Here is a 26,243-nt window from a genome sequence, read left to right as displayed (position 1 = left end):
CGCTAATGTACAGCGCTGAGCAAACCCTTTGGCACTATATAAACACTGTATAATAATAATAATAATAACTATGTTGAGAGGCAGGATATATACACATTCTTTGTATGCTAAAGAATGTTAAGCGATACACATATAGACATACATGAAGTATGTACATGTTTGATGAAAAAATAAAAAAAAAGGGAGTACATAAATTTTAGCAACCAACTAGGGTTCATATTTTGCTAATACAGCTTTATTAAATAGGAAGGTTACTGCAGTGCTAGAGTACCAAATAGGTCAGTTTAAGGAAATGTCATTATCACCCCACAGTCACCAACCAGATTAAAACTTTAATTTTCAAGCTGCTGTTTTCCAGAGGTGATTTAAAGAACTTTCATAATTGTAAAAAAAAACCTAAATGTAGGCCAGTACATCAATGTATAATGGTCTCAGCCTCTGCAATAATCTTCTAGTGTAATATAATTAAAATCTCTCTTCAGCTACTGTTCTCTTGCTTCTATGCTCCTCCTGTCTTGCAAGCCTGATTTGTGGGTGTGTCAGCTGTTCAGCAGTGGCAGTGCCCTTGTGCAATGAGCGCCCCTGTGGAAATGTAAGTTCTGATCACTCTGCTCCCTATATCAGTACTAAAGACACAGTGCTGTCCAGGGGCGGCACCAGGTGGGTGCTTGGGGGTGCTATAGCACCCCGAAGAATTCTCATAGCACCCCCATCAACCATGGAGAAAAGATTCACAGTATGAAACCTGGGTCTCCTGCTTGTCATGATGACCACAGGCAGACTGGGCTCCTGATACAAGCAGCGCTCCCAACCCCCCCCCCCTCCCCCAAGCCCGCCTGTGTGTGTGAACTGTACAGGGTTTCTCCAACCTGTAAATGTCCTGAGACATACACAGCAGTCAGATGCAGGGTGTCTCGGACAGTATAGGGAGAGAACGATATGCGCACAGCCAATCTGGCTGTGTCCATGCTGCAACCCCTTCCCCTCCCACCATATTTTGACTTTGGGCAGTTGCAGAGCAAGTGGAAGAAGCCATAGAGACTACTCAGCTCCTCTAACTTCACTGGGAGTTTTATGTTCTTTTTGAGAAGTAGGTTTTGCAGCAGCATGGAGATTGAGAGATTTATTGTTTTAATGCAGGCATGCCATATAAGAGGGAAACAGGAGCAGCTGATGGTGAAGTAATATACTGTAATAATTGTGGTGGAGTAATATAATGTAACATTTGTGCTGGGGCAGTTGATGGTGGAGTAATATGCTGTAATATTTGTTCTGGAGCAGCTGATGGTGGAGTAATTTGCTGTAATATTTGTGGTGAAGTAACATACTGTAATAATTGTTGTGGAGTAAACTGCACATCAGTAATGCAGGACATGTCAACCAGCAATATAAGGGGAGGGGGGGCTGGGGGGAGGGGCACAATGCATACCCACTGTGCCATGTCTACAAATGCATGTAGTTGAAGGGTGATTGCAGCATGGTCCCCTTCATTTAAAAGGGTTGTGCTCAGCGGCGGTACCACCCGCTGAATGCAGCATGCCATTTCATTTTTGTCATGTCTGCAAAGCCCTAAACAGCTTCATCTCAGGTTGGCAGTTGGGGGGCAGTAAAACAAAAACATCATGTTTTCACTGCCCCACAGCTACCCATTTGAGCGAGCCCCAAGAGGGGGCACTGACCACCAGTGTAAGAGGGAGCGTTGGCCATCAAAGTAAGAGCGAACACTGGGCATCTTATGTTGTACATAGTCCTGATGCCTGCAATCTATACATCACAAAGTCATGATCTCATCATTCTATACACTATGTTGTATGGTGCACACTGAAGGGGGCACAAGGATCACATAGTCCTGACTGTTCTACTCTAAATGCTCTGTTGTATGATACAGTGGGGATCGAAAGTTTGGGCACCCCAGCTAAAAATTTGTATTAATGTGCATAAAGAAGCCAAGGAAAGATGGAAAAATCTCCAAAAGGCATCAAATTACAGATTAGATATTCTTATAATATGTCAACAAAAGTTAGATTTCATTTCCATCATTTACACTTTCAAAATAACAGAAAACAAAAAAATGGCGTCTGCAAAAGTTTGGGCACCCTGCAGAGTTAATATCTTGTACTGCCCCCTTTGGCAAGTATCACAGCTTGTAAACGCTTTTAGTAGCCAGCCAAGAGTCTTTCAATTCTTGTTTGAGGTATCTTTGCCCATTCTTCCTTACAAAAGTCTTCCAGTTCTTTGAGATTTCTGGGCTGTCTGTCACGCACTGCTCTTTTAAGGTCTATCCATAGATTTTCAATTATGTTGAGGTCAGGAGATTGTGAAGGCCATGGCAAAACCTTCAGTTTACGCCTCCTGATGTAATCCCCCGTGGATTTTGAGGTGTGTTTAGGATCATTATCCATTTGTAGAAGCCATCCTCTCTTTAACTTCAGCTTTTTCACAGATGGCATCAAGTTATTATCCAAAATTTGCTGAAATTTTATTGAATCCATTTTTCCTTCTACTCGTGAGATGTTCCCTGTGCCACTGGCTGCAACACAACCCCAAAGCACGATTGATCCAACCCCATGCTTAACAGTTGGACAGAGGTTCTTTTCATTAAATTCTGTGCCCCTTCTTCTCCAAATGTACCTTTGCTCATTCCGGCCAAAAAGTTCAATTTTAACCTCATCGGTCCACAGAACTTGTTTCCAAAATGCATCAGGCGTGTCTATATGTTCATTTGCAAAGTTTAAACGATGATTTTTGTGGTGAGGACATAGAAGAGGTTTTCTTCTGATGACTCTTCCATGAAGACCATATTTGTACAAGTATCTCTTTATAGTGGAATAGTGTACCACAACTCCAGTGTCTGCCAGATCTTTCTGGAGGGATTGTGCAGTCAAACGTGGGTTTTGAACTGTTTTTCTCACATTCCTGTGAGCTGTTCTGTCTGATATTTTTCTTGGTCTTCCAGATCTTGCTTTAACTTCCACTGTTCCCGATGACTGCCATTTCTTAATTACATTCCGAACAGAGGATATTGACATCTGAAAACGCTTTGCTATCTTCTTATAGCCTTCTCCAGCTTTGTGAGCGTCAACTATTTTCAGTTTCAGTTTTCTAGACAACTGCTTAGAAGAACCCATGGTGCTGATTGTTGGGGCAAGGTCAGATGAGTCTGGGCATTTAAAACCTTTGAGATTGACATAACCTGGTCTTCCCAGATGATGATTGAGAACGATCCATGACACTGGCAGGTCTCAGCTTGGCAAAGGGGGCAGTGCATGCTATAAATTCTGCAGGGTGCCCAAACTTTTGCAGACGCCATTTTTTTGTTTTCTGTTATTTTGAAAGTGTAAATGATGGAAATAAAATCTAACTTTTGTTGACATATTATAAGAATGTCTAATCTGTAATTTGATGCCTTTTGGAGATTTTTCCATCTTTCCTTGGCTTTTTTATGCACATTAATACAAATTTATAGCTGGGGTGCCCAAACTTTCGATCCCCACTGTATATAGTCCTGACTACTGCCCCATATATATTTTCTATGTTACAATATTCTGACAGTTGCATAATGTACACTGTGTTCCAAATTAGATAGTACTAATCACTGAATTTTCTATTTTGTTTTTTACATAGTCCAAACTACTATGCTGTGTATGTTAGATAGCACTGACCACTCCAATATTTACACTGTTGTATGTTAGCAAGCGTTTATTGTCCTAACAAATGCTGGTTGCAAAGTAGTTCCCAACAAATTTTAAAAAAGATTTTCTTTTAGCTGTTGTGTGTGCAGAAAATAATATATAAAGTGATACTTTGTGCCAAGGTTTATGTGAGTCTGTTAGACTAGCCCACTTTTGACCATTCCTATGTTGGATACTTCACACCATCAGATAAGTCCCCAAGTAAAGTGTCTCTTTTGTAAATATCTTCTTTTTTTTCAGTTTCTCTCTCTCTTTCTCTCCACTATAATGCCAAAAGTATTGGGACACCTGCCTTTACACGCACATGAACTTTAATGAAATCCCAGTCTTAGTCCGTAGGGTTCAATATTGAGTTGGCCCACCCTTTGCAGCTATAACAGCTTCAACTCTTCTGGGAATGCTATTCACAAGTTTTAGGAGTGTGTCTATGGGAATGTTTAACTATTCTTCCAGAAGAGCATTTGTAAGGTCAGGCACTGATGTTGGACGAGAAAGCCTGGCTCGCAGTCTCTGCTCTAAGTCATCCCAAAGGTGTTTTATCAGGCTGAGGTCAGAACTCTGTTCAGGCCAGTCAGTTCCTCCACCCCAAACTCGCTCATCCATGTCTTTATTTTTATGGACCTTGTTTTGTGCACTGGTGCACAGTCATGTTGGAACAGGAAGGAGCCATCCCCAAACTGTTCCCATAAAGTTAGGAGCATGAAATTGGCCAAATTGTCTTGGTATGCCGAGTTTCCTTCACTGGAACTAATGGACCATGCCCAACCCCTGAAAAACAACCTCACACCATAATTCCCCTCCACCAAACCTTACACTTGGCACAATGCAGTCATGCAAGTACTGTTCTCCTGGCAAATCTGCCACACCCAGGCACATATATCAGATTGCCAGACAGAGAAGTGTGATTGGTTACTCCAGAGAACACGTCTCCGCTGCTGTAGAGTCCAGTGATGGTGTGCTTTATGCCACTGCATCTGATGCTTCACATTGCACTTGGTGATGTAAGGCTTGGATGTAGCTACTCAGCCATGGAAACCCATTCCATGAAGCTCTCTGCGCACTATTGTGCTAATCTGTAAGCCACATGAAGCTTGGCCACCTGTAGCCATGGTGGTGATTAGAACACCTGAGTCCAGTGATTTGGAGGGGTGTTCCAATACTTTTGGCAATATAGTGTGTATACTTTACATATATATATATATATATATATATATTCTAAGCTTGGACTGAAATCATATGCTGTCCAGAATTGTCTTGGGCTCCTGGCATTAAATTGTAGAGATAAATAGAGGTATATAATGTTTCAATTTTATTTTCATTCAGTAACTGCAATTTTACTTTACAAGATATTGTTCTCTGTGTGGACATACAAAGAATTTATTAGTGACAGGTTAATAAACCAGCACCTCATTTTCTTTCTTATATATTGTAATAAGCAAAGGTAAACCAGACTCCTGCTCAAGTTAGACCTTGCATCAAAATTGTATGATTATTCGTTAGATCTCTTTGAGTAGTGAGTAAAAAAAATCTCAAAACACTAGCATACCTCCTTTTTCCTGGAAAACTTGATCAACCATGATCAGTGACAAATCATTGGTCATATCCTGTCTGCAGAAGGATCTTTTTATGGCCTAAAACCTAAGCATATCCTTTGGTAGAGACTACTACTTACCCCTTTGAGATTGATTTAGTATAGGCAATTGGACTGTTCACTTTGCAAAGGAAGTTTTTTCAGAGGTTAGTAAATAAGGAAAGGTCTTCAATCATCCAAGAACGTGCAAACAAAAATGTGCTGTTTTTTTGTTTTATGCACATGGTTGGGTATTCTTAGCCAATTGAAACTTAAGATTTGGGGCAAATTCTATTGCAGCGCAAACAACCTGTTTGCCTTTAGTAAATCAACTCCAGTGAAACAAGGTTCCTCAGAAGAGCCTCACCTTTTTTGCTGGCTTTGAAGTGCTGTCACAGACCATGTGACTCTTCTAGAGAACTCCTGCAAAGAACAGTGGAAAAGCAGCTGAGCATCCCTGAACAACTTAGAAAGGAATTGAAATATACAGTATAACAAATAAATGTATACCGCCAGGTCCACAATATGCACAAGGTCCCAAGCAATTAGCCACATTGCATTGCATGTATTACAGCTTAGGTTTAGTGTCAGCTCCAGATCATGTCTTCATTCATGAGCTTGTGAACACTGCTTTTGTCAGTAGTGGGTTTTCAGAGAACTTGCCTTCCAGCAGTCTTAAACAAAACCCTCCTATTCTTTAGCGCCAAGGAAGCTGCCATTTTAGCCTCTGTTTGATCTGCAGTTGCCATGGATCTGCACACATGATCAGCTATGACACCAGCCATTTGATGACTTGACAATTTGCTTGAGAGCTAACAAAAGCACACTGGTGACTGTAACAGTTATAATTGTAGTCTTGCTATGACTGAACCATTATGGGAAATCATTAAATCAGTGGCTTTAGTTCTGCTTTAACTTTACTGAAAGTTGGGTGGGATGGAAAGGTAATATAAGTTTCCCTCTTTTCTAAGGTTTTTACATGCTCAGATCTACAGTTAGGGCCTCTCAGAATGGATCCGTTATTAAAACCAAGCAGGTAAAATGCAGAAGTTATCTTTGGTTATACAAATAATAAAGGTGTACTACTTGTTGTTCTGTTTTTTAGGCTATAATATTTGTCATTGCTGATATAGTCGGTATTCAAATAATATAAATGCTTTAACAAATATTATTTGCTAGACTAGAATAAGTATGCTGTAGCAATGATGAAACAGTTTGTAAGCAAATTAAAGAGCAATGAAGTGGGTTGATGTTTTGCCTAATGAATAAATGAAGCGAGATGTGAAGATTCAGCAAATTAGAAAAAAAGAAGTTATAATGAGTGTTTGTCCTTCTCCTGACTGTCCTGAGGCTTATGAATACATACTGGTCTGGCATTTTGTGTGGGCTTTTTTCTCTTTCCTGTTATTAGCTTAAGGCATCGTGTGATTTTAAGGGATATCAATGTAAAGTGTTCTCCACCAATGAACATACAACACTAAATAAAAATGAGATGTATGTTTTATACTTTGCATGGTTAGCTAAACCAATATCTCTAATTAGATTAAGCATTCTTGTCTTGGAAATTTACATAAATGCTTTTTTCCACTGGATATATTTATGTTAATCTATTTTAAAAAGGATACTTTCTGTTATATAAAATTCAAACTGAAGTTATAAATAAAATTATATTAGTATTATTTGCATAATGCAGTTCTCTATGTGTTCTATTTGCATGTATTTTAATGTTTATAGGTCATGTGATTAAAAAAAATGAGCTGAGTACAGTATTTGCCTGGTACAGTGTGTGTCTCTGTACTCTTCATCGTATCATAACATTAGTGTTACAACTTCAAGGTAATATGTAAGAATGATATGAAGATGCCCAAATGGAGTATTCTGTATTGTTACCAAATGTATATTTATTTACATAAAGAGTCCTCCTCAGTAGCAGATATAGCCAGCAGAGGCACCATAGCAGCAGCTGGAGTTCTCTTTTTACCCCTCATCATTCTGTTTCTAGATATGTTGTTGTTTTCTTACCATGGTGCTAGAGATCAAAAGGAAAATACAATATGATATGCATGTAAGCATGGCTTCCCATTATACCTCTGTTTCTTGGTCCAAATCAATGTTCTCTACCTCATTCTTTCACTGGTACCTACAGTACAAATTATTTTATCCCCACGATACAGTCCTTCAATAGCCACAGGGTTTTTTTTGAAGAATACAAATGTATCAGAACTACAAGCAGAACCTTTAGTGAGTATTCAAGACCAAAAATGAAATGAAAGAAAAAATAATTTTTATGCAATTGATCTTTAACTGGCTATTAGCAATGAAATTGGGCCCATGAGCTCTGTTTCAGAAATTATTCCAGTGCTATTGTTGCCAGTACCAATGCTGCTAAAGCAAATAGGATAGCAGCTTTTTTTTTAACAGTTTTGATGTAACAGAAAGTAATGGTAAAATGGACCCTGGTGTTTGCAAGCATGATATAATGCCTGTAAAATTTTGATGGAGGCAGAATCTGGACAGGTGGTACCATGGCAACATGGTTCATGTATATGTAGACCAACAATTCTATACATAAAAGAATGTATAACATCCACACGGTTTATTTCTCTGTGACTTTCTGTAGTTTGCTGCTGTTAGACATCATTACTATGTTATAATACAGGGAAATGTACATTATATTTGGCTTTTTCCAGGTCTAAAAGTGTAGTCATTTTCAGTATACATTTTAAGAGAAAAATATTAAGGAAAATCCTTTGAGTCATTCCTAAGTTTTTAGCACTAAATTGCATCTTCTCATGCCTTGGAATGCAGAGTAAGAACTTGGCTATTGAAACTATTTCATGTGGAAGGATTGCTAAGTAAATTCAGTAAATGTCCATTCATCTCAGGAAGATAGAGAACTACCCAAGCATAAAATGTGGAAATCTGCACAGCTTTCTATACAGAGGAAGATTTTTCCCTATAGTTGCCAAATGGAGTAAGCATGACCCTGAAAGGCATTTAAGTTCACATGAGTAAACAAGGAAAGAGGGCCTCACTCGTCTCAACTCATCAATTTACGAATTATAGTGGGAGGAAATCTCAGCTCCTTCTGTCTAAGTTAATAGTTAACAGATCATTTATTAAGTTGCTAATTTTATAGTATGGCCTTACACTGTAATTTCCTTTAAAGGGAAATTACACTACAAATGAAATAACCTAGTATGTATTTTTGCATTTAAAAAGGTGACCTTATCATCCATTGAAGGACACAGATACAATTGGGTTATAATGCAGCTTACCAGAGGTTTGGACATTGCCAAACAAAAAAATTGTAAGCCAACTTCCATGTAATACACCTTCAACTCAGTATGCTAGTTTTTTGCTTGTGTCCTAGGAGTTTGGAGGTCTTTTCCTCAGCTCTGTCTTTTTTTCTTCTTGGATCTTTTCTCTGGAACTTCAATCAAGATTTATTGCTACACTTGAGCTAGCAACTATTCAGGTTGGTATTTCCTCAGCAGTTTTAGCAGCAGTTCCCAGTCCCTGTGAACTGAACATCCAGCACCAGATGTGACCCTGTATCTGAAGACTTGCTTATTGTATAAGGCCAGTTGGACTGAAGATCTTTATTTACACTGCTGCACTCCTGTTTAAATAACACCGCCCCACCCCCAGTCCTTGGCAGTTCACAGTGGTAAGGGATAAGGCAGAAGGACTAAGTGTGCATCACCAGTCTGTTTCCACTACCTGTCTATGGTGAACTGATCACCATTGGCCACTATTTACTTTCATTAGAACCAGCTGCCTGAGTTTGTGAGTACCAAAGGCCTTGAATCACATTCAGCCTAGGTGCATTACTGATGTGCAAAAGTAACAGGTGTTCATTAAAACACAGAGAGGTCAGTCCCGATGCCATGGGTGACCTTAGTTCATATTCCTCATGTGTTTCTGAGGGCCTTTATTCAGTATACACACACGGATCTGACACCTGTAATTCATGACCTGAAAGATGTGTTCTTATAGGGTTATCATCATCATCATCTGGGTCTTTCTTAGTTCCCTGGTCCACAGAGACCTCTACAGTGGGGCAAAAAAGTATTTAGTCAGCCACCAATTGTGCAAGTTCTCCCACTTAAAAAGATGAGAGAGGCCTGTAATTGGCATCATAGGTAGACCTCAAATATGAGAGACAAAATGAGAAAAAAAATCCATACAATCGCATTGGCTGATTTGGAAAGAATTTATTTGCAAATTATGGTGGAAAATAAGTATTTGGTCAATATCAAAAGTTCATCTCAATACTTTGTTATATATCCTTTGTTGGCAATGACAGAGGTCAAACGTTTCCTGTACGTCTTCACAAGGTTGGCACACACTGTTGCTGGTATGTTGGCCCATTCCTCCATGCAGATCTCCTCTAGAGCAGTGATGTTTTGGGGCTGTTGCTGGGCAACACGGACTTTCAACTCACTCCAAAGGTTTTCTATGGGGTTGAGATCTGGAGACTGGCTAGGGTACTCCAGGACCTTGAAATGCTTCTTACGAAGCCACTCCTTCATTGCCTGGGCAGTATGTTTGGGATCATTGTCATGTTGGAAGACCCAGCCACTTTTCATCTTCAATGCCCTTGCTGATGGAAGAAGGTTTGCACTCAAAATCTCACGATACATGGCCTCATTCATTCTGTCCTGTACATGGATCATTCGACCTAGTCCCTTTGCGGAGAAACAGCCCCAAAGCTTGATGTTGCCACCCCCATGCTTCACAGTAGGTATGGTGTTCTTTGGATGCAACTTAGCATTCTCTCTCCTCCAAACACGATGAGTTGCGTTTCTACCAAACAGTTCTATTTTGGTTTCATCTGACCATATGACATTCTCCCAATCCTCTTCTGGATCTTCCACATGCTCTCTAGCAAACTTCAGACGGGCCCGGACATGTACTGGCTTAAGCAGGGGAACATATCTGGTACTGCAGGATCTGAGTCCCTGGCGGCGTAGTGTGTTACTGATGGTAGCCTTTGTTTCGTTGGTCTCAGCTCTCTGCAGGTTATTCACTAGGTCCCCCCGTGTGGTCCTGGGATTTTTGCTCACCGTTCTTGTGATCATTTTGACCCCACGGGGTGAGATCTTGCGTGCAGCCCCAGATCGAGGGAGATTATCACTGGTCTTGTATGTCTTCCATTTTCTAATTATTGCTCCCACAGTTGATTTGTTCACACCAAGCTGCTTGCCTATTGCAGATTCAGTCTTCCCAGCCTGGTGCAGGTCTACAATTTTGTTTCTGATGTCCTTCGACAGCTCTTTGGTCTTCACCATAGTGGAGATTGGAGTGTGACTGTTTGAGGTTGTGGACAGGTATCTTTTATACTGATAACAAGTTCAAACAGGTGCCATTGATACAGGTAATGAGTGCAGGACAGAGAAGCCTCTTAAAGAAGAAGGTACAGGTCTGTGAGAGCCAGAAATCTTGCTTGTTTGTAGGTGACCAAATACTTATTTTCCACCATAATTTGCAAATAAATTCTTTCCAAATCAGCCAATGTGATTGTCTGGATTTTTTTTCTCATTTTGTCTCTCATAGTTGAGGTCTACCTATGATTCCAATTACAGGCCTCTCTCATCTTTTTAAGTGGGAGAACTTGCACAATTGGTGGCTGACTAAATACCTTTTTGCCCCACTGTATGTCTACTTGGGACTGTTTGTCAGTGTGTGTTTATTTGTTGGGCCACTTCGCCAGCAGAGGTTTTAAGCATGTTCGGAGTCCCTACAGTCTATAGAAGTCACTGTTTTTGAGGTACCGCAGTCTTCTACAATTATTTCCACTTTACAAGTGGTTGTGTCAAATGTTGTAAATGTATTGCATTAAACCCTGCATTTGGAGGATTAGCTGCCTGTTCCAGGTCTTGGATCTTTTAGGGCTCCTACCCGCCAAGATGGGATCCTGCTGCTGCATCCTGTTAAGGAATGCTTAGACTTTTATGTGTAGAATGGACTGGATGGTCCTTTTTGTGGACCTTGTTTGTTTGAGGTTTCCTCCGTGGACCAGTGTTCCTGGGGGCTTTCCTTGGATGTAGTGGTGGTGTTTGATCCTGTGTGACCTTCACTTGGTCGTTGCTGGTGTCCTCTGTTATGCAGTGGACTTCATGTGGTTCAGATTCAGACATGAACCTTTAGGTGGTTCTATGTTCAGTGTCCTTGTCAACATCCTTGTTTAGGTTTTAGTATTTTTCCCAATTGCTCAAAATTTAGAATTCAGTGCACATTGTTTTCAAAACAAGATTACTACAGTGCTAACTGAACGTATTCAAGTAATCTGTTTTCTTCACTTTACCTCCTGAATGTCACAGTTTCTGTTCTTTTAACTCATTAATTTTACAAGTTCTTCAAGGAAAAACAATGTATCCTCTTTATATTTTACAATCTACACTTACATACTATGCAAAAAGTCTGTAGTATCTATCTATTGATCTCCTTCGAATGTAAAGTACAAAAGTTAAAGAACAGGTCTGCAAAGCGTTTAAGTGTTATAGATGTTACAATAACTTGTAATGTGTTTCAAGGACACCTTCATCAGGGTATTCATAATGGCAGCCTAATTGGTAGTGAAACATTCCATAAATCATCATTGAGTTTACAAGACCAGTACTGTGCTTGTCTTGTTCTAGTTTATTACAACCTTGTAAACTAATAGGCACCTCCAATAAATATTAGTCAGCTCCAAGTAGAAGGTTCTTTGACTTCATCTTTTGTATCTTTTTTTTTTCTACAGGACAAATGACCAGTTGGTGGCTTTCCTCTCTAGATATCGTGATATGAACTTTTTGAAGTCACATGGAAGAGATAATGCAAGGTAATTCTGAGTGACAAGCTACTGAAATATACTAATACTTTTTGGTTTTGTGTTCAGTATTCTAATGCTTGAACTTTGGCATAGAATAATTTGATTGAGTGTCAGACAATGACCAGGCTACACTGTCTTACATTCTCTGTCTTTGGTTTTTCTTTGAAAGTAAGCTTTTCCACTAGAAAGAAAAAAACATTGTGTGGGAAATGTGCTTTTCTATCATTTTTAATTTTAGGCAGTATAAAGGCAGGGAACAGCTGATGAGAAACACCATTAACACAAGCAGAAATAAAAAAGAAGGGCCTTCTTTATTTAATGCATACTAATTTCATTAATAAATACCTTTCCTATTATGTTCACTGCAGTGAAATACTGTGTATACACTGCTTTATGTTGTTTACCTGGTAGTGTTTTGACCTCTTTACAGTTTATGTTCAAGTTGGGGTTTGTGTTTTCTTTTGGCCTCACGATTACAGCCATTATATGTTTAGGCCATTCCCACAGTAGCATCATGCCACACCACTAAAGATATCAGTGTGCCATGTCCCTAAGTGGTAATATGAGGAACATGGCAGACTATAGAGCTTTTTGAAAGAAAAGAAGATCAGAAGTATGCTGTCATTATTGTAAAGATGTGTTGGAATAATAATCCCCTTTAGTGTGGTCTGTAGGCTCCACAGGTAACCACCTGTAGCTGTGCAAAGATTGGCCCTGCATGGTTAATAATGGATAAACATTGCATTGGTGCTCATTGCTTCTGCACTTACAGTTATTATTCTGTAAGTATCACAAAACATCAAAGTAGACTTAACAGATTGCTAACAGTTTGTGAGTGCTGCCATTAGTGCAAAGCATGTTTTCCTACCATATACATTTCTTGTATTCATTATAATACAATTATTGGAAGATTTATATGCCAGCTAGAAACACTGAACACACCTTTTCAAGCATATGACAGTCACTAGAATTCCACAATGAAATACTGGATACGTCAACTACCATACAACCAAACATCCCCATGCAGTTTAACGTTTGTATAGACATTAGTGAGTGGTTAGATAAGGGTGAATAATTTTACCATTCCACAATATCTTTAAAGTCAGTTCCACCTTTGAACATGCTTTGTGTATACTATTGTTTCTAGTTAGCCAGTAGAGACAGGAGTAAGCAGCTCTATGCAAAAAATTGGGCTTTAGCTTATTTTTTAACAGCTCAAAAAATGTTTCTAAGCTGTATGATAATCTTGCCGTCTGGAAATTGTTTAATGTTGTTTAATGTTTTCAGTTACTACCCCAAAGACATTAGATAGTCACCCAGCTTTAGGCACCATCAAGCTGAAAAGTCACCTACAAGTAATCTAAGAAACAAGGTTTAATATTGTGATAAGCTTTGAAAGCTGCTTTACTAACCTTCATAAAAACCTAAAAAGCTGTGCAAAAATACTAAACTATTCAGGAGAGGCACATACTTCCTTTCAGTTGCAGAAGTCACCGCCCATTTGGCTCCTCTAGGGCTCCCAAACGCCAATCACATGCAAGGAAATTTTTTTCAAAAAAAGTTTTAGCTTGTACAAGTTTGGATGATGGAAGTTAGTGGAGAGTCACTTAATTCAATAAGCTCTAGGGAAACCCATCTTGATAAGTGATGCTTGCAAAGTGAACAGTCTGTTTGCCTTAAGTAAATCAACCCCTATGTCTCCAGACTGTCCATTGAGCAATGAATCAGTATAATCACACTTAATTCATTTGGACTGCGGTACTAAATATTCATACCATACATTAATGCTAATTTACAAAAGGAGTTAAAAATATTCACACATAAACAGTACTGTAAAAACATGCACATCCATTAGATCATGTACTTGGTAATTTTCTTTTTCACATGATTGGATAATTGAAGTGAATCTTCACACAATTTATTGTGTAGACATTCTCAACTCCTTTAATAAGGAGCCCAATTGTCTATTGATTAGTCTATTGTCTATTGCATTGCATTGGTGAAATATGCAACAGAGGAAGTAAAGATACCTGGTAGTAGCTATTATGTTGCTGGGTGAGTAAGGCCATGTTCACATGTGTGTGATGTGGTTGTTGTGTGTCACATTTTTATGCACATTGTACACACATGTTTAGCCACGCTACCATTGAACTAACTTAGAACATGCATTTTGATGAAAGTGCATCAAAGTCCTGCATGTTGCATCTTTGATGTGCTTTCATCAAAGCGTGCATTCTCATAGAGTTTAATGGTAGCGCCTCTAAAAACGTTTGTAACATTACTTGGAGGGGTTCAACATGCTTGTTTAATTTGTACTATGACATCTTTCTTATTCTATCCTTGTGTTGAACCATTTAACATCTTCTGTTATGTTTGTTAAAACCTCAATAAAAATATTGAACATAAAAACGTGTGTAAAATGTCCATAAAAACGTGGTGCACAGCAACCACATCGCAATCTTGAGCAAAGCCTAAGACTTCAAGTTATCTAAGAACTATGGCAAAGAGATTAGGAAGAGAGCAAGTGGTTTAACCTTCGTACACCTATTACTTAAATATTGTTTTTGGATGTACTGACCCTTTACTATTTCTCCCATACAAATACAGTGATCATGAAAAATAAGTGTATACATTGCCTTTAAAATAGAAAACACCTTAGCAAACCTCTAAATGAAAATCTGGGCAACAGTGACAAGTAAATATTCAATTTATGCTTCCAGTTTTCCAGTGCTTGAAGTGCTAGTAGGTGTATTAGTGCACTTGCAGCAAAAACTATTGATTGCAGTATATGATACATTTGTTATTTACACTAACATCCAAATTTTCAGGAAAATCTTGTCCTGAATTGTGGATGCTAGTGCAAATAAAAAAAGTACCACGAATAGTACTTTTTGCTTCCAATGCAGATCTTTTGACTTTCTGACTTTAGCTGCTCTTTAATATACTTAGAACTCATACATTTCTTATTCATTATTTATTTAAACATTTTCTTTCTTTTTATTGAATTATTTTTTTTGCATTTACTCCAAATCGCCCTTTCCTACTTAAAAGAAAAAAAAAATGGACGTGTTGAAGAGCACCTTCTCTAAATATTTTAGCGAGAACAGATAAAAGACAAAGATAAAGGTGAAAATGGTCCTTCATCTCAGCCGGATCAACATTATTTCCTTGAGACATGGGATGCATTAACAGAAATTGCGTACACGAGTTAGCTGTGGTAGACTACATCTTCTTTTCCCACTCTCTTTGCAGGTTGTTAAAACCTTAGTGAAATCCCAGTAGTTTTCTTTTATTTAGAAGGTGGAACAGCTCTAATCTTAATGCTACCAGAGAAAGAGAATGACAGTCCTGCTATATGTTATTTTATAGCAGATATCATTTTGATGTTGAACAAAATGGACGCCTCAAAGAACATCAAATTTTATCCCTCCATATTATAATCTTTGCTAGCATAGCAATGTCTTACACATCCCCAGTCACCTACAATATGAGTAAGCTTTAATGAGCAAAATAACAGTAAAACAAGATGCAGCCAATATAGCGCAGCTGGGTAACTTCTATAAATTAGATGCTTTCATATGCTGCAATTACACTACCAGGAATAGACAAATCTGTTAGGATGCATAACATTAGGTCATATAAGATGTTATTTTTAAAATGTATTCTGCATCAAATGAGATAACAGCATATTCAAGATCTTGAGTTTTAATGTAGCTATCTGTAAAAGTCTGTTATACATTGGATAGTAACAACTGGCAGCCATGTTTGCTATATCAGAAAGCTATAGAACCGACATATTATTGTATTTTTTATTGAACAAGTTACTGGACTAGTAATTCTAGTCTTATAGGAAACATTTACTGAGAAAATGTGGAGACTGTGATTGCTGACCTCTACTTTTAAAAATGAGTCACTGAAAAAGGTGCAAATCGGGAATTTTGATTTTATACAGACTACACTCTCCATGTTACAGGTTAGCGACAGAGACAGACAGGCAACTAGTATTTACGTTAGCTCCTCCATTTCATTTCCTTAGCTTTTTTTTACCATTGGTATGGAAACATTTTAAATTTGTGTTTTAAAAGGCGTGTGTTGAGGGGGGGGGGATTTTGCAGGGAGGCACAAGGCACACTTTGGCATCCTCGACTTGGTTGCTGGAGAACATTGTTCTGACACTTAGTGTAATATTTAGCAATTCTATGCACCCAGTAGTCAACTTTAGGCTCTTTTATTTTAATAGTGCCACAGGGATTGCTTTACCAAAAGCAAATAGGCTGTTCACTTTGCAATGGAAATTTCTATTTGCAAGGGAAATTGAAGGGTGAATGAAGTGAAGCTCTGCACATTTGTGTCTTTATTCATCCAGTCTACTTAAGGTACTTTCCTGTCTTAAAGTGATAGTAAACTCCGCTGTGTCACTTTTATCTACAGGTAAGCTTATGTGTATGTACAATTACTATCTCCTATGCACCATTTTGGTGATATTCACATGTTTTGCAGTCAATGACATCGCTAATGCATGCGCACTGCATTGAAGGCACAGTGAATGTGCCATCAATCCGGAGCTCTGTGCCATTGCAGCTCAGCCATTTAACTGGCTAGAGCCCACAAAACAGGTGAAGATGGAAGCCCTGTCAGCACACCAGTGGAGGGATTCATTTTTATTTATTTCATTATTACAGATACTTATACAGCTCCATCAATTTATGCAGCACTTTACATATTTATTATGCATTCACATCAGTCCCTGCTAATTTAAACAGGAGCCAGTTAACCCACCATCACGTCTTTAGAGTGTGGGAGGAAACCTACATGCAAACTCCAGACAGGTAGTGCTGTGGTTGGGATTCGAACCAATTACCCTGGTGCTAGGCAGAATACATACTAAAAATGTGATACATACTAGCACATTATACTATTGACTTGCTGGGGAACCAGAATCTTTTTTATTTTAATTAGACTTTACTACCGATTTGAAGGGTTAATTCACCTTTACAAAAATACTGCCTATGTAGGTAAGGGGCATTGGCAGATAAAAACAAGCTGTACAGCTTTGACCAAAGTGGAATAATGCCCTTGCCAAAGGTGTAGGCTATGTACGTACCTCATGAAGCTTGACTGAAAAACTTCCAGGATGTTGCTAGGAGAAGCTTGTTAGTACTGCTTACCTTCACCATCACAGGAGTGAGCTCTCAAATGCTGAGCTCAGAGTTACTGCATCAGAGCAGAGGATCATAAGATGGGGTTTAAATCAGAGAAAGAGCTCACTCCTTTGATGGTGAAGTAGAACAGTAACACTAGGCTTCTCCTGGCAACACTCTAGAAGTTTTCCGGTCAGGCTTCATGAGGTATGGCCAACACTTAGGGCATTATTCTGCTTTGATCAAAGCTGCAAGTTTGATTTTATCTACAAATGGCCCTTATGTGCATAGGCAGTTCTTTGGTAAAGGTGAACAATGCCTTTAAGGAAAACAATTGAGATAGGAAAAATGCACTTTGAATGATTTTGAATTAAAAAAAGGCTTCATATGAAATGAGATAGTAGTTACTGACTTTGTGGTCCCTGGCCAAATCCAAGAAGGGAGCCCTCTTTATGTTCATATGTGATTAAAATAGAAAACCCATTTAAGACAGAAGTGACCATGCTTGTGTTATACATTAAGCTGTTGTCAGAGAGAAGCAGTGCAAGGGGATGATTACAGTAATAGCCTTACAATCAATGCCATTCAGCTATGCTGCGAAAAGTCAGACAAAGATGATTCTGAATAGGACAACGAATATCAAAGACATATTTAATGCTGATCTAAGATTAAGCTGTAGTAAGCAGCATATAATCAATTACTACATGGAGAAAGGATGCAAAGCATATCATTTATGAGGATGGAAATTACATTAACAGCAGTTAAAAAGTCCACTGGTAACAAAGACTTCAATAGAGATCCTGAAAGAGCGGCCTGTGTAATTGTGTTTATGGTTAGCTCAGAATGAGCTAGAAAATTTATATTGATTGATCCAAAGGTATTTTGTTGCCACTGTGATGTAATGTCATAAACTGTACAACAACAAAATTGACTAACATAGTTATACTTGCTTATTTAAAGTACACCTGTCACGCAAAAAAGACTACCAGAGCAGATGATTAAAGTAAAGACACCTTAACTATAGGCTAATAGGGAAGTACAAAAGGCAAGCAGAGAGCATAGCTTGCTACATTAGAGCATTTTCATACTGTTCCGTTGTGGTTTGACCACCCCGCGGGAGCAGTGCTGCTTACCCACGGGTTTAGCGCAGGTTAGCTGCGCTCTCCCATAGAGTTGCAATATGTCCTGCGGTTTTGGTGCACTTTCTGAAAGTGCGGCAAAGATGCAGCATGCAGCAGTTTTGGTGCGCTTTCAGAAAAAAAAATTCAAATCTATGGGAGACCTCTGGGCAAGCTGCACTGCTCCGACAGACCTGTCAAATCAAACTGGAACAGTGTGAAAACACTCTTTTGATGAAGTATTCAAGTTGGGCTATTAGGCAAGGCTCACATTGTTGCAGATGGTTACGAGTGCAGGACAGGGTGAACATTACACCGATTACCGCAGCCAATATGCACTACTCTTTTGCAGATGGCATCTCCACACATCTAAAAGCACAAAGCATTTCCAGGGGCAAAATCACCATGCGATTTCCCTGCGGTTGCATTTTTAAAAAGGTGCAGGAACTTTTTTCCTGCGTGTCCTGCAGGTACAGCAGCCCATTGAAATGAATGGGCTGCTGTGCCCATGCTAATGCGAGGCACAGCAAATGCACAGGTGAGAACCTAGCATAATAAAAGAGCCGCCAGGTTCGGGGAACCCACAGTACTTTTGCAGAACACAATAGGCACATTCAAGCACCTTAAAACATATCACTTTAATCTATTACAATCCTCACCTCTAATGCACATTACTTTTCACGCTAATGTACAACATTTAGGAGGAGATTTACTAAAACTGGTGCACACAGAATCTGGTGCAGCTGTACATAGTAACCAATCCGCTTCTAACTTCAGCTTGTTCAATTAAAGTGGAACTATACTCACTTTGCTTCCAGTGATGCGGCGTCTCAGCGCTCCCTGCCTGTCCGCTGACATCTTCGAGCAGCTGGCTTCCGGGTCTCAATCGCCGGCAGTTTTCATTGGCTGGGTGAGGATGATGTCACTCCCGCAGTTTTGTCAGATTCGGCATTGCTGAATTTATACAATGAGCTGCGCATGCGTACCTCACTGTACAAGGGGCGGAAAAGCAGGTTAGTAACTGTAATGCAAAAGAGACAAAGCATGTCTATTCATGCCTTCCTTTTTTATTTTTGGCCTAAAGTTCCACCTTAAGCTTTGGCAATGGAACCTAGAAGTTGATTGGATACTGACTATTAGTATGCACTCCAAAACAAACAGCCTGCTCTTTTTTAGTGTTCTATTGTCAGTCTGCTTTTTCACCCAGCAGCAGGCTCTCAGCTCATATTTAAATAAGACAGTGCACAGCTGATTTTGTTTATTATTTTGCATGACCCAAAGAACTGATCTATAAACCTTGTAAACTAGGTGGTGGCAAAGGATTATAAAATGCCAGTTTTATTCTTGCTGAATGCAACTGTCAGCCATCAGCTCAGTCCCAAAGACTGATCAGCAAAGGTTTGAGTCACTCAGTCTCCCCCTTCCTCTCTTGTCATCCATTCACAAAATGACTTGTAAGATGTTATGCCCACTAGCCAATCTGGTGATTCGGGTAGAGGAGTGGGGCAGAAGGTACGCTAACCTCTTTTTGGGGGACAGAGCATAGATAGCAATGAATTTAGGACACTTTTCCCCTCACGGCCTTCTGGTCTCAATGTTTTTAATTTGGTATGTTTTTCATCTTACCAGGTAGTTTATACTTGATTCTCTGACGTATTCTGTAATTTATTTTCTCATTCAACCTTGCCTTTTTTAGATCTCTTTGTGTCTATTTTACTATACTTTAAAGCCGTGAGCACTTTACAGCTCCCCCGACAAATATGCCAGGAGGTCCAGGTGAATTTGGTTTCTTAGAGGAATTCAAATGCTAGCTTGGCTGAGCATTACCTTTAACTAGTTGCCGACCGCAGATAGCCAAATGACAGCTGCACTGCGGCTGGCCAGTTCTGGGAGGGCGTCATATGACGTCCTCCCAGAACGCGCTCTCCTGTGCGCCCCCGGCGATCTCCGTGATCGCTGTGTCATACGGACACAGCTGATGACGTGATGTGGTAAAAGGCCAATCACAGCGGCCTTTTACCACGTGATCAGCCGTGTCCAATGACATGCTGATCACAGGGAAATGCAATTGCCGGTTCTCAGCTGCACTTTCTTCTCGCTGCCAGAGCGTGAGGAAAGTACTGCCGAGAGCCGGCAGTTGTCAGAGCAGGGATCAGCACCGATCATCAGGGCACTGATGATCAGTGCCCTGATGATCGGTGCCCAGCAGTGCCACCCACCAGCTCCGCCCATCTGTTCCCAGCAGTGTTGCCTACCTGTGCCTAGCAGTGCCACCCACCTGTGCCCAGCAGTGCCACCCACCTGTGCCCAGCAGTGCCCATCAGTGCAATCCAGCAGAGCCGCCAGTCTGCACCACCAGTCAGTGCCCAGCAGTTGCGCTAGTCACTGCCCAGCAGTTGCGCCAATCAATGCCCAGCAGTGCCACCAGTCAGTGCCCAGCAGTGCCGCCAGTCAGTGCCGCCTATCAGTGCTGACTATCAGTACCCATCATCAGTGCCGCCTATCAGTGCCACCTATCCATGCCACCTCATTAATGCTGCCTATCAGTGCCCTTCAGTGCTGCCTATCAGTGCCCATCAATGCCACTTATCAGTACCCATCAGTGCTGCCTATCAGTGCAGCCACATCAACGCACATCAGTGAAGGAGAAAAATTACCTGTTTGCCAAATTTTATAATAGAAACAAAGAAACTTTTTTTCTTTTTCAAATTTTTTGCTCTTACTTTGTAAAACACCCAGCAGAAAGTAAATACCACGAAAAGAAAGCTCTATTTGTAAGAAAAAAATGATAAAAATTTCATATGGGTACAATGTTGCATGACCACGCAATTGTCATTCAAAGTGCGACAGCGCTGTAAGCTGAAAATTGGCCTGGTAAGGAAGGGGATAGAAGTGCCCAGTAGGCAAGTGGTTAATCTATTTTGCAGCACAAAGACATCTTTTCCACATATTTATGTTTCAATATTTTTATTAAATTTTTCAGCGATAAACAGAGAAAAACAGGGAAGTGAGATACGGTTCATTCATACAATATTACAATAGACTATATATAGTTGAGCATTTTGTTGTGGTTCCGCCCACTGTACTGTGGAGGCGTTGATCTTGTTTAGCAATATCATCAGATGTATTCATGTGCATATGATGAACCTTGGTGAGGAGTTTTTTCCACATATTTAAAGGAACAGATTCATTTCCCTCCAATGTCACTGCAAATAAAATAGATAAAATCCTATTGCTCGTGAGACACCTCTATGTATAATTTGGAAATGACTGTTGGAAGGGCTAGGCCCTTCCTCATTAACCTCCATGATACAAACCAGTCAGAATAAGTGGAGGAGGAAGGAGCAGGAGCAGCTTTGACTTTGTGCTAGCACCATACTATATACAAGCTGTCAAAGAGGTGTTAATGGGGGAGGAAGAATTCTTCCTACCTGAGAAAGTTAGAAAATACTTTCCTTTGTTAAAAAAGAGCCACTAGCTGCTCCACTAATCTCCGTAAATGAGTTGCTCAATGCCCAATAAGAATTTTACTTTTCAAAATAGATTTCCTATATCTATTGGTGAGTGCCAAATTCATCAATTGGTCCTTGACAAGGTAAAAAAATCCTTCTGATGTGAACCCTTTCCCTGTGGGTGTTTACATTTAACACACTTTGGGAAGATTTGGGTGGACAACATAGAGGACCGTTGGGTGTCAATTACTATTTTAAGTCCCATATTCAGGCAGTAAAAATCCTCTCTTGCAGTGGGGCTGACCCCAAACTGCAAAGGTAAATGCTTTTTGTGGTCTAGAGGACTGGAAAAGCAGTTTTGCATACCTGATCACCGCTCCCCTTGCACCCAACAACACTTGAACTCCTCTTCTCTCTGTCAGTGGACTGTCCCTCTGCATCCTCATGTCCATTACAGTCTGTGTGCTCTGCAGTGAACTTAACAAAATCAGGGACCTGCAACTGCCACAGTGTAGGGCAGAAGAGGCTTCAGGGACCAGTCTAGCAGCCCGAAGGGGGTTGGTAAAGTAGAAAAACTGTTTTTCAATCTCTTCCTCCATGTGAAATCTTTGAAGATGGAATCCGTAGAGACAATTATCAAAATGGTTTGTGCAAGGGGCTGGCTTCTGTCTATAGACCTTTAGGGCACCTACCTGCATGTACCTATCTTTCCTCCGCAACAGAAGGACCTGCATTTTTGCCTTCAAGATCAGATACCAGTTCTGCTGCCTTTCCTTTTGAATTTCTGCTGCTCCACAGACTTTTACAAACATTCCTCTGGCCTTTGAACCAGTGTTAATGACTGGGATACAAAGCTATCACATTTTAGACAATCTTCTGCTAGTAGGAAGATCAAAGGAAGAGGTAATTGTCAGCAGTTAAAAGCTTCAATACCTGGTGAAATTCAGTTGACTATTAGGTTGGCTTATAAACTCTGAAAAGATCTAAGTAGAACCTTGTGCACCTAGGCATGCAGTTTAATACAATTGCAGAAAAAGAGTTTCTTCCACAGCCAAAAGGTATTGCAGTTCATTAGAAAATCAAGACATACAGTCTGTCCTTCCTATCAGTTCATGCCAGTCTTCCGGGCTAGAGGATCACTGTCTGGTTCAAATGATGCTAGGGGGATCTGCGGTACTACTAAGTATTTTCCTAAAAATCTTCGAATTGAGGGCAGCCTATCACAATAACATTTTCAGCCACTTTTACAAAGGAAACATGTCAAATTGCAGCCAGACAGCACTACAGCATTTTCGTACATGTTTGAATCAGCTATCCTATCAGAATCAGCATTGATCTTTCACTGGTGTAGTCACTTAATTGACAATTCACATTCTGGGGAAAAGCAACAAAATAGCACACTCTTTGAGCTGCAACTTTCTAGTAGCAAATAAATGGTCCCTAAACATGTAATAATTACTCAAGATCTTCCACAAATGGTGATTTCAAAAAAACACCTGATGGCCTCCAATTGCAATTATTGCCTTCCAGTTTATTTCTCCAGAAGGCATGATCCTTGTGCTTTGAGATTGAATACACTAGAACAGAAGTGGGCTTCCCCATTGGTTTTAATCTCTCGTTCAGTTCCCTTCTTCTAAAGATTGAACATAAAAATGTGCAGCTGATTGCAATTCCATTTTATTCTCACAGGCTGTGGTGACTACCGTCTCTTAGTGAAGTACCTTTTTGTTTTGGGACCAGTGTGTTCATCCAAGTTCAGAGAAATTACGATTGGTGGCCTGGAGATTGAGAGGGAAAAGTTAAAAACTGAATCTTTTGGATTCAGAACTAGCTCTTTTGCTATGCAAATCTTGCATATTTTAAAGTATGAAAGTTAATTGAATAGACTGAAAATAGAGTCAAATTCTATTCCAACCCCTTTCATTTTTGTTTTGGATTTTGGACTATGTTATCAGAACATTGGCTGCATGTTTGGGAGAATCTTTATTGTTGCTGTAAGAGGCTGTCCTTCAGGTCTCAGTGGCAAAGCTTAACCCAATTGTGGTGACCCGGTAAGGCAAAATCAAAGGAAATTTCAAATAGTATTTGTTAGGAATTTTCCACTATATATACAGTACAGTTTCCACACACCTTCTACTTACTATTCTGTTGTTGCAGCAAGCACATTAAACTGGACAGAATGAAAGCATTGCTTGCTGTATAGCTGGGCTCTTGCTTTTATTGTAACATCTGCGTTTATTGTAAATATGAAATTATGTGTAATTAAGTTTAATTATGATGGGAATCGCTCCTGCGTGTATGATATTTAATGCATTATCTGTGTTTAAAAGTCAGTCCAATTAGTGCTCTTTTCTTTGCTGCAGAGAATGTTCAGCACAATATAGAGTAACAGGCAAGCTGCTGTTACCTACATTTCTTTTCTTTAAAAAATGCTGCTACAAACGTTTATCATTTAGAGTTGGATTTTGGAGTAAAATTTGTCCTGTATTTAAGTTAAAGTGATTGTAAATCTTTTTTACAAAAATCAAATATGTTATACCTGCTCAGTGCAATGGTTTTGCACAGCAGAGCAAGATGCATTCAGGGTCCATGCACACTATGCGGCTGAAAAAATTACAGAACTTTTGGCAGAAAAGGCAGTATAAAAAATGCTCATGGTAGCTCATATTGCACAAGATTTTGAGAGTGTATGGGTATGGACCCTCACAGTGCCACCAGAGTGCAGGTTGGGATCATACTGGCTTTTTAGAAGCTGCAGGGAAATGCACCAGAGAATTGTATTCACCTCCATGCCTCCATACTTCAAATAGCAAGTCCGATGTCCAAGCCTTGCTAATGCAGAATTCTTCTGTTCTCAAGTACAAAGCACCACCTTTTCCATTGTTGCTATGTTTTCATCTCTTTTCCTTATGAACTGTAGACATTTGGCAAATTTTTCTATTATAGGGATGATTCTTCCACATGACCTCATCTCTGCTTATACCTGTTCAAGTACAAATATAGACTATGGAATGACAGTATAGACAATTACCAAATCTAGTTCTATGTAAAAAAAAAAACTCCTTTACCCTCCCTGGCTGATCACAATCCTCATTTATTTGTTTTTCACGTGCTTCCCTTCCCAAGCACTGCATCTCACAGTGGAAGCGAATCAGCAACAAGGACTGTGCTGTCAGTCTAGAAAGCAGTGGACAGGGTTAGGTGTGATCAGGTGCTGATTGATAAGATACAGGGTTGTGAATCAGTAATGACATTACTGACAGCTACACCCCACACCAGCTTTTTTTTATATATTCACTGCAATGCAAGCTGTTACTGCCTGCATGAGTATGGCAACTCTGCTCTAATTACAGGAGCAGTGCAGCATCATTGTCAGTTTCTCACAGGAAGCTGCACATTAATTTTAATATGATTTTTTTTTTATTCCTAATTTTATTTATTGATCAGCTAATGTAGATCTTCTACTAAAGTGTTCAGATAATACATAATCAAGCTGGAAAGTTCATTGCACCAAGGATATAAAATAAGCATCTGAACAGTAGACAATAGGGGGTTATATATTAAAACTGGAGAGTGCAAAATCTGGTGCAATTCTGCATAGGAACCAATCAGTTTCTAGGTTTTATTGCCAAACCTTAATTGAACAAGCAGAAGTTAGAAGCTGATTGGCTGCCATGCACAACTGCACTAGATTCTGAATGCACCCCTTTTAATAAATCTACCCCATAGTCTCCTTTACATTTTGCTCTTATTTATTAGCTGAGTTTGGTTGTAATAGTCCATACTGAATATTTACGTTTACCATTTGTATTTGTTTTTGCACACTTCTACCATAGTTTACAAAAATAAATTAAAATGTTTTGTCCAGTTTTCCAGTGTTATGGCAAATTGATGCCATGATGTCATAGTAGGCACAATATAGAAGGGATGGGTGTTGCATATTGCAAAGCCACAAATGTTTTTAGATATAGATGACTAAATAAATCAATAGATGCTTATCTAAACCTGAAAAAAATTAGATAGTGAGGATTGCTAGTCCTAAAGTGTGGTGGCTGTTTTATCATGCAGAAAGAATGCAAAAACAGGCTTACTTTTAATGTACTGACCCAAAACAAGCATGCCAACAGGGAAGTCAAAACCTCTGAAAAGTATACTTAAAGTAATATAAACTAAAGGCAAAACTTGTTTTTAATTTTGGATAGAGTAAGGGAGGGTTATAACCCCTGCCAGTTTTTTTTGCCATCTGTGTCCCATATTGGCGATTTCCCTTCACTTCCTGTCCCCTATCCAAATAGGAAGTGAGAGGAAATCACTGCAAATTAATAGAAATCCCTTGGGGACCCCCAGGTCGCCAGAACTAGTGTCCCCATTGGAAGATTTTGTCTCTATATATTTACTGGGGACAACCCAAAATTTAGGTTTTTCTTTTACTTTCATTTTCAATAATGGT

At 39.5% G+C, this 26,243-nt stretch overlaps 1 protein-coding gene across 1 annotated transcript in view; it reads left to right on the top strand.

Moving 5' to 3' along the window:
- The window catches only part of XYLT1 (xylosyltransferase 1), a 468,857-nt gene that overhangs the window by 325,830 nt on the left and 116,784 nt on the right, over positions 1 to 26,243 (top strand). Inside the window, exon 5 of the mRNA XM_089679075.1 lies at positions 12,011 to 12,091. Within this exon, the coding sequence (XP_089535201.1) occupies positions 12,011 to 12,091 (81 nt within the window). The remainder of the gene's footprint in view (positions 1 to 12,010; positions 12,092 to 26,243) is intronic.

This window comes from Staurois parvus, unplaced genomic scaffold (assembly GCF_062004578.1).
Source record: "Staurois parvus isolate SC_StPar_1 unplaced genomic scaffold, SC_StPar_1.0 ptg000217l, whole genome shotgun sequence".
NCBI lineage: Eukaryota > Metazoa > Chordata > Amphibia > Anura > Ranidae > Staurois > Staurois parvus.
Note: the sequence above shows the minus strand (reverse complement) of the source record. Positions and strands in the feature narration are given on the sequence as shown.